Source organism: Heptranchias perlo, chromosome 11, assembly GCF_035084215.1.
Source record: "Heptranchias perlo isolate sHepPer1 chromosome 11, sHepPer1.hap1, whole genome shotgun sequence".
Taxonomy (NCBI): Eukaryota; Metazoa; Chordata; class Chondrichthyes; order Hexanchiformes; family Hexanchidae; genus Heptranchias; species Heptranchias perlo.
The window spans coordinates 53,971,353-53,983,598 of record NC_090335.1 but is presented as its reverse complement, the minus strand read 5'-3'; the positions used below and the strand labels follow the sequence as shown (position 1 = coordinate 53,983,598).

At 41.1% G+C, this 12,246-nt stretch overlaps 1 protein-coding gene across 3 annotated transcripts in view; it reads left to right on the top strand.

Moving 5' to 3' along the window:
* The window catches only part of LOC137327349 (E3 ubiquitin-protein ligase DZIP3-like), a 117,472-nt gene that overhangs the window by 28,747 nt on the left and 76,479 nt on the right, over positions 1-12,246 (top strand). For all 3 annotated transcript variants that reach the window (XR_010964428.1, XM_067993051.1, XM_067993052.1), the window contains exons 6-11: positions 168-288; positions 1,529-1,651; positions 4,789-4,890; positions 5,163-5,255; positions 6,955-6,998; positions 8,320-8,432. Coding sequence is in view for 2 of the 3 variants with exons in the window: in XM_067993051.1 (XP_067849152.1) it covers positions 168-288; positions 1,529-1,651; positions 4,789-4,890; positions 5,163-5,255; positions 6,955-6,998; positions 8,320-8,432 (596 nt within the window). In the remaining variant the exon portion in view is untranslated. The remainder of the gene's footprint in view (positions 1-167; positions 289-1,528; positions 1,652-4,788; positions 4,891-5,162; positions 5,256-6,954; positions 6,999-8,319; positions 8,433-12,246) is intronic.

The following is a 12,246-nucleotide window of genomic DNA, read 5'->3' as shown; positions in this document are numbered from 1 at the left end:
GTCCTTTCAAATTTCCTGTAAAACATATTTTGTGGGCTTGATTTGTCCTTTTGATTTATATGTTGTACTACTTTCAGCTCTGATCTAGCCAAATAACCCAAAAACAAATCCATGTATGTATGTGTGTTTTTATTAGTGGTGACCTGAGGTTCAAAATCTTCTTGCAGGTTTGAAGGTGCTATAAAATGCTTTCAAAAATCTAAGCAAGAGTTTGAAGAAAACCCGCCAACTGTAGATTGGTCTAATGTGGAGCTAAAAGCAGAAGAGATTTTACCTGAACATTTTGCAGTAAGTGCTTTATCTCAAATTATTCAAAATTAAGCCACTCAACCCGGTGAAATTGGTGCCGTGTCATACAAGCAGAGCAGTCAAAAAAAGTACTAAACAGTTCTGTAAAAATAATTCTTTCCCCTTTTTTCTAACTTTATTTTCTCCCAGTTGCATAATCCCAGTGTTTTGAGGCATCCCCATATTTCTGTGAAATGACCATTAGTGTCTGAATCAGTGGTGTGGATGGCCTTAGTCATTGGAATAAGTATTTTTCTCCCATAACTTATTGTTTTGACTTTTTTTTGACTGGCATAGATGGCTAGGTTAGTAATACTGCCGTACCACACCAAGGGGGTGATTTTAACCCCCCCCCCCCCAAGAATGGGTGGGTTGGGGGCAGGTGGGAGTTGAAAATAGTTGTTGTTTTGGGTTGCGACTGCAAAATTTTCAGACTTTGCATTCCCAGTGGGAAGCCTGTACTTTTACCGCCCACGTTAAACCTGGAAGTGAAGCCAGTTTGCAGTTGCGACCCCAAAAAACAACTACTTTCAACTCCCACCTGCCCCCAACCCACCTGTTTTTGGGGGTTAAAATCACCCCCCAAATGTCTCCCATTTTTCTATTTTGGTTTAGGTTGCCATCCAGTTGAGATGAGGTACATTAGAAGTTGCCAACTAAAACTTTGCTTTCTGGACTACTGCAGACATTATAGGTGGATTCATGAGCTTAATTCAGCCACAGCTGCAGCGATGCAGAAAGCAATGTGGTCGATTTTGCCTACGTTTTTTTCAGTTACGCTCTAGATGACTTAAAAGTTTGGCTGGAAATTGATTTACGATCAGAAAAGCCACAACCATCCACCAGTGCAAAAATCATACTCCTTATGCTGTTGAGATTTTTCAGTCAAATAAATTTAGGTAGTATTAAATCGAATTCCTTGTATGCAGTTCATTGGCCAATTGTCCACAATTTTTTGGTCGTCTAGGTTAGAGACAATGGAAGTGTGTGGGCCTGTACGATCAGAATTCGGGGTCAAATGTTGCTATCAATAACTGATTAAAAATGTCGGTGAAGGTCAGGGTTGGCTGCATTTCAATCTTTCGTAGTTAGCACTTTTTTTTTGCTTTGTAACCATACCACTCGGCTCAAGTTGATATCCCAGTCAAAATATTTGTCTGAGATAAAAGTATTTAAAATGGGTTATCTTTATTTGCATGAATTATGTGGATGCTGAAACTCTGTTTTTGTCATTCCATAGATCAAGATAAATGAACATATTGAAAAATGTAAAGATCCTCCTGATCCAATAGCGATTTGCCAATATTCTGATTGCCAGGGATACTACAAGAGGGAAATCTATCTATCTGACCCTGATTACAAGGTACGTTTTCATAGGAAAATCCAAAACAAAATTTATGATTGTACTTAAAGGTCAGATTTTTGAAGTATTTCTCAAAATATACGGAATACTTTTTGCATGTAATAAGCCATTTTGAAAATGACTCCTTGCTACCAGTTATTTCTTTATCACATCCATGATGTATAATTATCTGAAAAGGATTGTTGCCAGATAGCCCCACTGACCATGTAGAAGTTGTAATGGGACACTGTTTCTGAATGTCTTTACCAGCAGAAGAAAGGGAACTTCCATATAAGGGTAAACCTGGAACTAAAGACTTGCTATCAGAAATGTCAATTTTTTTTTCAGGTTTTAATGTGCGTTGCCCATTAGGAAATCAGATGGGGCTTTATCGTGCCAGATCTCTGCCCATTTTGCATATGTTCTGATTTTCCAGTCAGGATTTTAATTGGATCAGGAAGCACCAGTTTAAGGGCAGATTCATGTAAATTAATGCATAATGATGTAATTCACAAAATTTTTCAACATTTCCACCCTATGTGCTTCATTTCCCCCCATTTAACCTCGAGGGTTGCTAGGTGCTGAGCTCAGAACAGAACTCAGTTTAAAGTGAGCAGATGGCCTTATTGAAAAGCAATTGCTGAAGCTTTTCTTTCTTTTCCCCTCTATTATTGAGGTCTTTCAAGAGTCTTTGCAACCATTTGTTTGGTGCTGCCTTATTTGACTCCTGCTGTCCCACTGACACATTCTGCATTTTGAATGAGGGAGCTAAGGCTGCACCAGAGGCATCTGCACCCATCCAGCAGTATCCACACGCCAAAATAAACAGGCACAGGCAGACATCCATCCACTTATCCAAGGAAAAGTGCCTGTGCAAGCTGCGGTTTCCAAGGGCCATCATGACTGAGTTATACCACATGTTGCAACTAGACCAGCAGCCAAGGCACAGCTGGTGGCTGTGAAGCTCAATGAACTATTATCCTTTGGGATCATTTCAGACTGCCACTGGGGCTATCAGCAACATAAGCCAATCAGCTGTCCATAGATATTTTAAGCAATTGACTGATGTCTTGTTTGTTCAAGTAAGCAATTTCATCATCTTCCCATGCAGATAACTGACAGCAGCATGCGAAGGCTGTGCAATTATATAGCACGGCAGGTTCCCCAAAGGTCCAGTGAGTAACACTGTACATAATGTGGCTTTTTGTGCTACATTACACTACTTATATGACTAGGAAAGGATGCCACTTGCAATGTGCAATTCCGTTGCAACCATCAGCACCGGATTATGAAAGTCAAAGCCACTTCTCGGGTAGCGTTTATTTTAAGGTAGTTGTCCGTCGCACCAATATTTTGCCCGTAAAGGTAAATCTGAGGATTGCTCCTAGGTGATCGATACTGTCCACTGCATGCATGATTCATGACACTTGTGTACTATTCCAGGACATCAGCTGAGCACAGGTAAAATGCAGTGCTGGCATCCACCAGAGTAATCATCAAGTACACCATTGGCATTTTGAAGCAGCACTTCAGGACCTGGGTAGATCTGGGCCATCTTGCAGGGTTTCAAGGATTGTTGCTGTATGCTGCAAAACTTTGCCTTGCAAAGATGCATCATTGTGGAGGCCCTGGAGGAGGAAAGCCCCCACTGTTTACACCCAATCAGAAAATGTCAGTTCCACAATCGTCCCTCCTATCTTCAGGCTTTGAAAACCCAAGCAGACCGTCATCTAATGAATGACTTATTTACTTTGTTTTCACTATTGCTGTTTTCAGCCTTGGTAGTGTCCTGTTTTATGGGCCTTGGCCCTTCAATTTGATTTCTCAGTTAAAAATATTGTACATCACACATGTTTGCATTGAAAAATATTTTGATTCTAGAAATGGTTTAGGAAAAGATTTAAGTGGCTTCATACTATGTGATTTATTTTAACAGTAACATCACTTCTGCATTTGAAAAATCTGAGTTAAAACTAATTTCCATGCTTAGTAGAGTAAGCACACAAGTAAATCTTCCAAATAAACATGTTTTTAATTTATATTCAAAAGTTGGCAGGTGTATAAATGCTTGACAACTTTTTTTTTAAAAGACGCTTAAAATTCTAGGGAATTATTCTTTCCAGTGGAAATATCTCTGGAGACTTAGAGCTCATAACTGAAAGGCTTTTGAGACTCTTGAGAGAACTCTGATATTTTCATCACTAATGTCACGCAGTCTAGCTTGGGTACCGTGTGACCTGATGCAAAGTAACCCTCCAACAGCATGGCTTAAACCCTGTCTTCGAAGAGGACCTCCTGCGGTACCAGTATGCATTTTTCATTTTTCACTTTCCACACCAGCGATCTTTGAAGTCGTGCCAATTTAGTGCTGAATTATGGTCAGTTTTGTGCTGTAGGTCTTTGCCCATTAGAAATTTTGCATAACGGTGAGTGACTTCATTCCCATCAGCTCGCACCGGATTTGAATAAAAGCCCTCGAGGTGTAAGGATAATTCGCAAACCCACAACACCACCATTCCAGTTGTTTTTACCCTTAATTCAATTAGATGTATCTCTGCAGGGAAGAAAATCAGTGATTTATTGTTTGTCTTTTGAGACTTTTCTTGGCAACACAGAACAACTCAATGCAGAGTAATCCCATTGCAGCACAATATAAACGAGGTGTATGTACAAAAATACCAATGTTTGATTCAGGGTAAGCCTTGATTGAACCTGCCAATGCCTTGGCAATATGCAGATTTTAAACATATTTAAAAGAAGAAACTTAGTGCCCAGACATTTGGAGGACAGCGGAAACGGGGGAGAAAAAGGGGTAACTTGTAAATTAAAATCGTTATCCATGCACTCGATCAATGATCAGGGCAATGAACAATAAAGGAGCCAGTACAGAGTTGTGGGAAATTCTGCTCATTATTGGGCTGCAGTTTGAATGCTCCCTGTTGATAACCTCTTTGTTTATGCGATTTTAACAAACTCCCAGTCCATTCCCTTATTTTCCAGTTGTACCATGACATTATTTTCCAAAAATTGTGCCTACTGAATTGTCTGAAAATTCAATTTCTTCTTGCCCTGCACTCCTTCCCAATGCAGCAAGAAACAAGTTCTTAAAAAAATCTTTGAAATTTGCCACATCTACACGTAATCTCGTCTCATTTCAGGGCCACATTGAGCTTTGCTGTGACAATAGTTGTTTGGTAGAGTATCATACTACCTGCTGGAAAAAGTTAAAGGACTCTCAATATCATGGGCAAACTAACCAGGTAAGAAATATTCAAATTAATAATTTGATTCCTCTCTTTCTCTCCCACCTGCATTATTTTGTTTATCTTCTACGCCTTTAGTTTTCCTGCACTCTGCCTTTTAACAGCGGATAAGGAAACTTAACCTCGTGCTCACCGCCACTAGAACAAACATGGCTCATGTAGTCCAGATGCGGTTGTTGGTGGCAAGGCTGATCAAATTTTATTTTGTATTAGCTTTGATATATTTTATATGCAAATAACTTGAAATCATTTATTTTTATGTATTTCAGAATTTCTGTTCAATGAACTGTCTGAAAAGTGATTGTAAAGGCCTTATCATAAAACTTGTGATTCACAATGCTTTAGGAAGCACACAGACTGAGGTAAGAACCTGTTCTATATGTTAGACTGTTATAGGTCAGGGTAGCATCAATGATCTTAGACCACTGCCCTTTCTTCTCGGATGCCTAGCATTACATTTTGTTTCTGCACGTGTGGGCTGTGGGTTCCTCTTCCTGATAAGAGGTTAACATGGTCAGGTGAATTTAGATGCAAGTTCAGATTCAACCTAAACCCAATGTTACAGCTGGAAATCCTGGTTCCTGCCATGTTTCGTGTTTGATCTCCTGGCATCGACTGTAGTTTAAACCTTTTGGCATTTTTTTGAGCCATTGTAATCTGCATTATTTGGGCGGTCTGTATTGCCCAGTGCCAAGGGGTTTTCCTAAATTTCAGAATCTTCTAGGGTTGTGTGATTCTTACTGGTTACTCTTTTTTTTTAAACCTCACTCGGTATGAGAAGTTAAAGGAATTGAGGCAAGCTTTGGTTACCAATCCCACTCCCTACCCACCCAGGCAGCAGTGGACAGGACCATGGCTTGCTCTGCTTTCTCATCATTCTTGACTTTTCTGCTGCCTTCAACACCTCCTGTCTTCTGTGATCCATCTTCTTGGCACCATTCTCCCCTGGTTTCATTCCTGTGCGTCATTATATTTTCTCTCATGGTTTCTCCTTCTGTGCCTGCTTGTTCCAGAGCTCCATCTGAGGCCTCCTTCTATTTCATCATTTATATGCTATTCCTTGATGATACCATCCATGAGCACATGGGGAACTCGCACATGTATGCCAAGGACACCCAACTTTACCTTTCTGCCACGACTGATTCTAAGGCTGCTGTAGCCATAAGACAGTTTGTCCAACATCAAATCCTGGATGAGTTGAAATTTCCTTTAGTTCAACATTAGCAAAACTGAAGCCATTTTTGTGTTTTGGCTTCTGCCAGAAGCTGCATGACTCTAGCTCTGATTCCCATCAGCCTCCCTGGCTGCAGGCTCAGGCTGAATCCAGCGGTACACAACGGTAGGGTTCTGTTCAATCCTGAGCTGAATTTTTTATCCCACATTTGGTCTGTTTCAAAATCACATTATTCCACCTCTGGCAACACTGCCTGCTTATGCCCCTGTCTCTTTTTTTCCCCCCCACCCCCCCCAAAATGTCATATCCTAATTCTCGCTTTCATCTCAAGATTTGATTTTCTCAAATGCCCTCCTCCCTGTCTTAATCCTTCACAAACTTCTGCTGAAGCTGAGCTCTTGGGCCCGAATCCTCCCCCGCAGAGTCTCTCATGCCTATCACTACTTGCCCTTTGCAGAGGTCTCTGTGCCCGAGTGAATCAATTTCATGATTCTCATTTTCAACTTCAAATCCCTTCATAATCTTCCTCCGCCCTTTCTTAGCGATTTTACTCCAGAGAACCTTCCCTTTCTCTGACTGACTAGATTAAAATTGATTTCTCTGCTTCCTCTGATCTACTATTGATCGTTCGGTCCTCTCTGGAAATCTCTTCCCCAATAGATTGCAAGGCAAATGTCACAACAAACCTATCGCTTCAACTGTGTTCTTGATATTCCCACCTGCTCCTTTCCTTTCTGTGAACCTGTGTTTCCCTTGTAAAATGTTTTGAGACTTTTTTTTGTGATATGTTATATAATGCCAGGTAGTAATGTCTGTAGTTGGTGTTTTGTCTCATGTCTGTTTTTAACTTGTAAAGTTTTTTCACTTGCTAAACGTTTTTCTTACAGTTTGAAGTAAAAGTTCCAGACCTGCCACCTCGACCTTCAGCTGTGTAAGTGTTTTAAAAGAACAACCAGCTTCATTTGTATAATGCTTAGTACAACAAACGTCCTGAGGTGCTTCACATGTGAGAAAACGGATCAAGCTTTAGGAAAATGAGGACAATTGAATGGAAGCACAGCTGATAAGATGGATTTTGTGGAGAAGTAGTAAGACAGCAGGGTTTAAAGACAGAGGGCACTGCCACCAGCTTGGAGGGGGGTGGGAGGAGGAGGAGGAGAGGCAGGGGGGTGAAAATGCACAGAAGGCCAGAGGATTGTAGGGTGTGGCTGGGATGTAAGGTTGGAAGAAGATTCAGGGGAAGGCGCAGCAAAGCCACCGAATGATTTGTGAACAAGGATTTTGAATTTGGTGCCTTGCGAGCCTGGGATCAGGATGATGGGCCATGAGACCTTGTGTAGGACAGGATGCAGGTGGCAGAATTTTAGATAAGTTGGAGTTTGTGTAGAGAGGAGAGAGTTTAAGAAGTTGAATCTTGAGGTAACAAAGGGTTTTATCGGTGCAATTGAGGTGGATGAAGGCAGGAAATATTATAGACAGAATTATGCAATGACTGGCGGGATATGGGGTTTGAAGCACAGCTGTGGGTCAAATGGCATTGTCTGGTAAAACCTGATAGAGCAGCCAGGGAGCTGGAAGCAAGTGCGTGGTACCTTAAAGCAGTTTGATTTTTAAAAAAATCAAAGTTTGGTTGGTTGCTTTTGTGGTTGCCAGTTCATTTATTGCATTTTGGTAAATGGAAAATATGTAAAGATGTAGTGATTTTTCCATTTTTATATAGATGGTGGTTTTTGATTTTTTTTGTCATTTTAGGACATTTGAATCAGTTTGCATACTTTGCCTACCAGATAGCCGTTTTTAAAAAGCTTACCTTGATCTCAAGGCTAGGATAGACACTTTGAAGATCTGGGGAGTTAGGATTTGCCCATGAGAATGATCTGAGATAGGAGGGCCAAAATAATCTAGAGTGAGAAGGGTAGAATAGACCCAAAAATGTAACCGAAATGCTTTGTGCCCGACAGATTTTACAGTACCTTTTATGGTAATCCCCCTCCCACCATGCATACTTTTGCCCGACTGATTTGCACTAGATATGAGAACTTTACACTGCATAACATGGTCATGAAGGATTTGCAACTCACTTGACAGTGGAAGGTTCAGAAGTGCATAACCTGCAAAATAGTATCTCATTTGGATTACACTGTTTGGATGCTAAGCTTAGAACTGAGTTCTATAGACCAGTTCATCATATTCAAGTCACAAAAGAAAAGACGGGTCTAATTTTGAGCTAATATTTTGTTCTCCTTTTACAGAAAAAATGAGCCTAAGGCAGCAGGTGTCCTGGAGGAATCCGATAAATGCAATGAGCAGACGGACACTGAGATGGGAAAGGAAGAAAATGGAGCACATCCATCTTGGCCAACAGGTTTGTCTGCTTCTGAGATTAATCATTTTAGTCATAGCTATTATTTCTCACCAATTCTCAGCCTCGTGTTTAAATCCCTTCACGGCCTCGCCCCGTCCTATCTCTGTAACGCCTTCAGCCCTCCGAGAATTCTGTGTTCCTCCATCTCTCACCTTGTGCATTCCCTAAGCCCTTAGCCACACAATTGATGGCCATATCTTCAGCCGTCTAAGCCCTAAACTCTGGCATTCTCTCCCTAAACCTATCTCTCCTCCTTTTAAGATCTTCAAAATCCACCTCTATGACCACACTCTTAGTCACCCCTCCTAATATATCCTTTGGCTCAGTGTCAATTTTTGTCTGATTACCCTTCTGTGAAGTGCCTCGGGATGTTTTTCTATTTTTAAGGCACTATATAAATACAAGTTGTTTTTAAGATGTTGGAATGAGAACATAAGAAATAGGAGCAGGAGTAGGCCATAAGGCTCCTCGAGCCTGCTCCGCTATTCACTATGATCATGGCTGATCTTCTACCTCTACTCGGCCCTATTCCCATATCCCTTGATTCTCTTAGTGTGCAAAAATTTATCGATCTCAGTCTTGAATATACTCAACAACTGAGCATCCACAGCCCTCTGGGATAGAGAATTTCAAAGATTCACAATCCTCTGAGTGAAGAAATTTCTCCTCATCTCTGTCCTAAATGGCCGAACCCTTATCTTGAGACTATGACCCCTAGTTCTAGACTCTTCAGGCAGGGGAAACAGCCTCTCGACCCCTCTAAGAACTTCATGCGTTTCAGTGAAATCACCTCTCATTCTTTTAAATTCCAGAGAATATAGGCCCATTCTACTCAATCTCTCCTCATAGGACAACCCTCTCCTCTTAGGAATCAATCTAGTGACCCTTCGTTGCACCCCCTCTCAGGCAAATATATCCTTCCTTAGGTATGGAGAGCAAAACTGTACACAGTGCTCCAGGTGTGGTCTCACTAGAGTCCTATATAATTGCAGCAAGACTTCCTTACTCTTATACTCCAATCCCCTTGCAATAAAGGTTAATAAACCATTTGCCTTCCTAATTGCTTGCTGTACCGGCATGTTAACTTTCTGTGATTCATGTACACTGACACCCAAATCCCTCTGACTACCAACATTTCTTAGTCTCTCACTTTTTAAAAAATATTCTACTTTTCTATTCTTCCTACCAAAGTGGATAATTTCACATTTCCCCACATTATACTCCATCTGCCACCTTCTCGCCCACTCACTTAACCTGTCTATATCCCACTGCAGCCTCATTGTGCCCTCCGAACAGCTTACTTTCCCACCTAGCTTTGTATCGTCAACAAACTTGCTTACGTTACACTCTGTCCTCTCATCTAAGTCATTGATATATATTGTAAACCGTTGAGGCTCAAGCACTGATCCTTGCAGCACCTCATTAGTTACAACCCGAAAATGACCTGTTTATTCCTGCTCTCTGTTTTCTGTCCGTTAACCAATCCTCAGTCCATGCTAATATACTACCCCCAATCCCATGAGCCTTAATCTTGTGTAACAACCTCTTGTGTGGCACCTTATCGAATGCCTTTTTGAAAATCTAAATATACTACATCCACTGGTTCCCCCTTATCTACTAGATTTGTCAAACATGATTTCCCTTTCATAACACTGTGTTGACTCTGCCTAATCATATTATGATTTTCTAAGTGCCTGTTACTACATCCTTAATAATAGATTCTAGCATTTTCTCTACTACTGATGTCAGGCTAACTGGCCTGTAGTTCTCTGTTTTCTATGTCCCTCCTTTCTTGAAGAGCAGGGTTACATTTGCTACCTTTCAATCCACGGGGACTGTTCTAGAATCTAGGGAATTTTGGAAGATTAAAACCAATTCATCCACTATCTCTGCAGCCACCTCTTTTAAAACCCAGGATGTAGGCCATCGAGTCCAGGGGATTTGTCGGCTTTTAGTCCCATTAATTTCTCCAGTACTTTTTCTTTACTAATCTTAATTACTTTAAGTTCCTCACTCTCAATAGACCCTTGGTTCCCCACTATTTCTGGTATTTTTTTTGTCTTCTAGTGTGAAGTCAGATATAAAATATTTGTTTAACGTCTCAGCCATTTCCTTATTTCCCATTATAATTTCTCCTGATCCAGCCTCTAAGGGACCCATGTTCACTTTCACTACTCTCTTCCTTTTTACATATTTGTAGAAGCTCTTACAATCTATTTTTATATTTCTTGCTAGTTTACTCTTATTCAATTTTCTCCCTCTTTATCAATTTCTTGGTCATCCTTTGTTGATTTTTAAAAACCCTCCCAATCCTCAGGCTTAGTACTCTTTTTGGCAATATTGTAAGCCTCTTCTTTTAATCTAATACTATCCTTAACTTCTCTAGTTAGCCATGGTTTGATCACTTTTCCCGTTGAGTTTTTATCCCTCAAGGGAATGTATATTCGTTGAGAATTATGAATTATTTCTTTAAATGTTCGCCATTGCTCATCTCCTGTCATATCTTTTAATCTAATTTCCCAATCTACCTTGGCCAATTCGCCCCTCATACCTACATAATTGGCTTTGTTTAAATTTAAGACCTTAGTTTTGGACTTAACTACGTCACTCTCAAACTCAATATACAATTCTATCATTATGATCATATTTCCCCAGAGGATCCTTAACTATAAGATTACTAATTAACCCTGTCTCATTACACAATACTAGATGTCAAATAGCCTGTTCCCTAGTTGGTTCTTCAACATATTGTTCTGGAAAACTGTCTCTGATTCATTCCATGAACTCGTCCTCCAAACTACTTTTGCCAATTTGGTTTGCCAAGTCTAATATGAAGATTAAGGTCCCCCACAATTATTGCATTACCCTTATTACATGCTCTTGTAATTTCCTGATTTATACCCTGTCCAACACTATAACTACTGTTAGGGGGCCTGTAAACTATCCCCACCAGTGTTTTCTGGCCCTGGTTATTTCTTAGCTCCACCCATACTGATTCTACATCCTGATTTTCTGAGCTAAGATCCTTTCTCACTACTGCCTTTATCTCATCCTTTTATTATCAGGGCCACCCCCACCCCCCTGCCTCCCCCCTTTTCCATTTTGCTTATCTTTTCTAAAAGTCAAGTACCCTGGAATATTTAGTTCCTAAACTTGGTCACCCTGTAACCACGTCTCAGTAATGATTACTAGATCGAACCCATTTATCTCTTTGTGCCATTAATTCATCTATCTTGTTACGAATGCTTCGTGCATTGGTTTCAACGTGGACCACGACAACTGGATCCTCCCCCTCCTCCTCCAAGTCCTTCTCCAGCCGTGAGAAGTCCTTAACCAAAGCCTTCGGGACTCCTGGTCGCGGCTGCAGAGAACAGTATGTATTCCCCTGACTATACTATCCACTAACACTGCCACATTCCTTTTTAGCTCCCCCCACTTGAATGGCCTCTTGTACCACGGTGCCGTGGTCAATTTGCCCATCCTCCCTACAGTCTTTGTTCTCATCCATACAGGTAGCAGGTACCTCATACCCGTTGGACAAGGGCAAAGGCTGAGGCTCCTCCACCTCTGTATCTGGGGCCCTCTTACCTGCCTGACTCGCAGTCACATCCTCCTGTCCCGGACTGCAAACCAAATCTAAACCACTACCAAATCTAAGGGGTGTGACTGCCTCCTGTCTGAAAGCGTCCAGGTATCTCTTCCCCCTCCCTGATGCATCGCAATGTCTGCACCTCGGACTCTAGCTCAACAACTCTGAATCGAAGTTTCTCGAGCTGCAGACACTTGCTGCAGATGTGGTTATCTGGGATCGCGC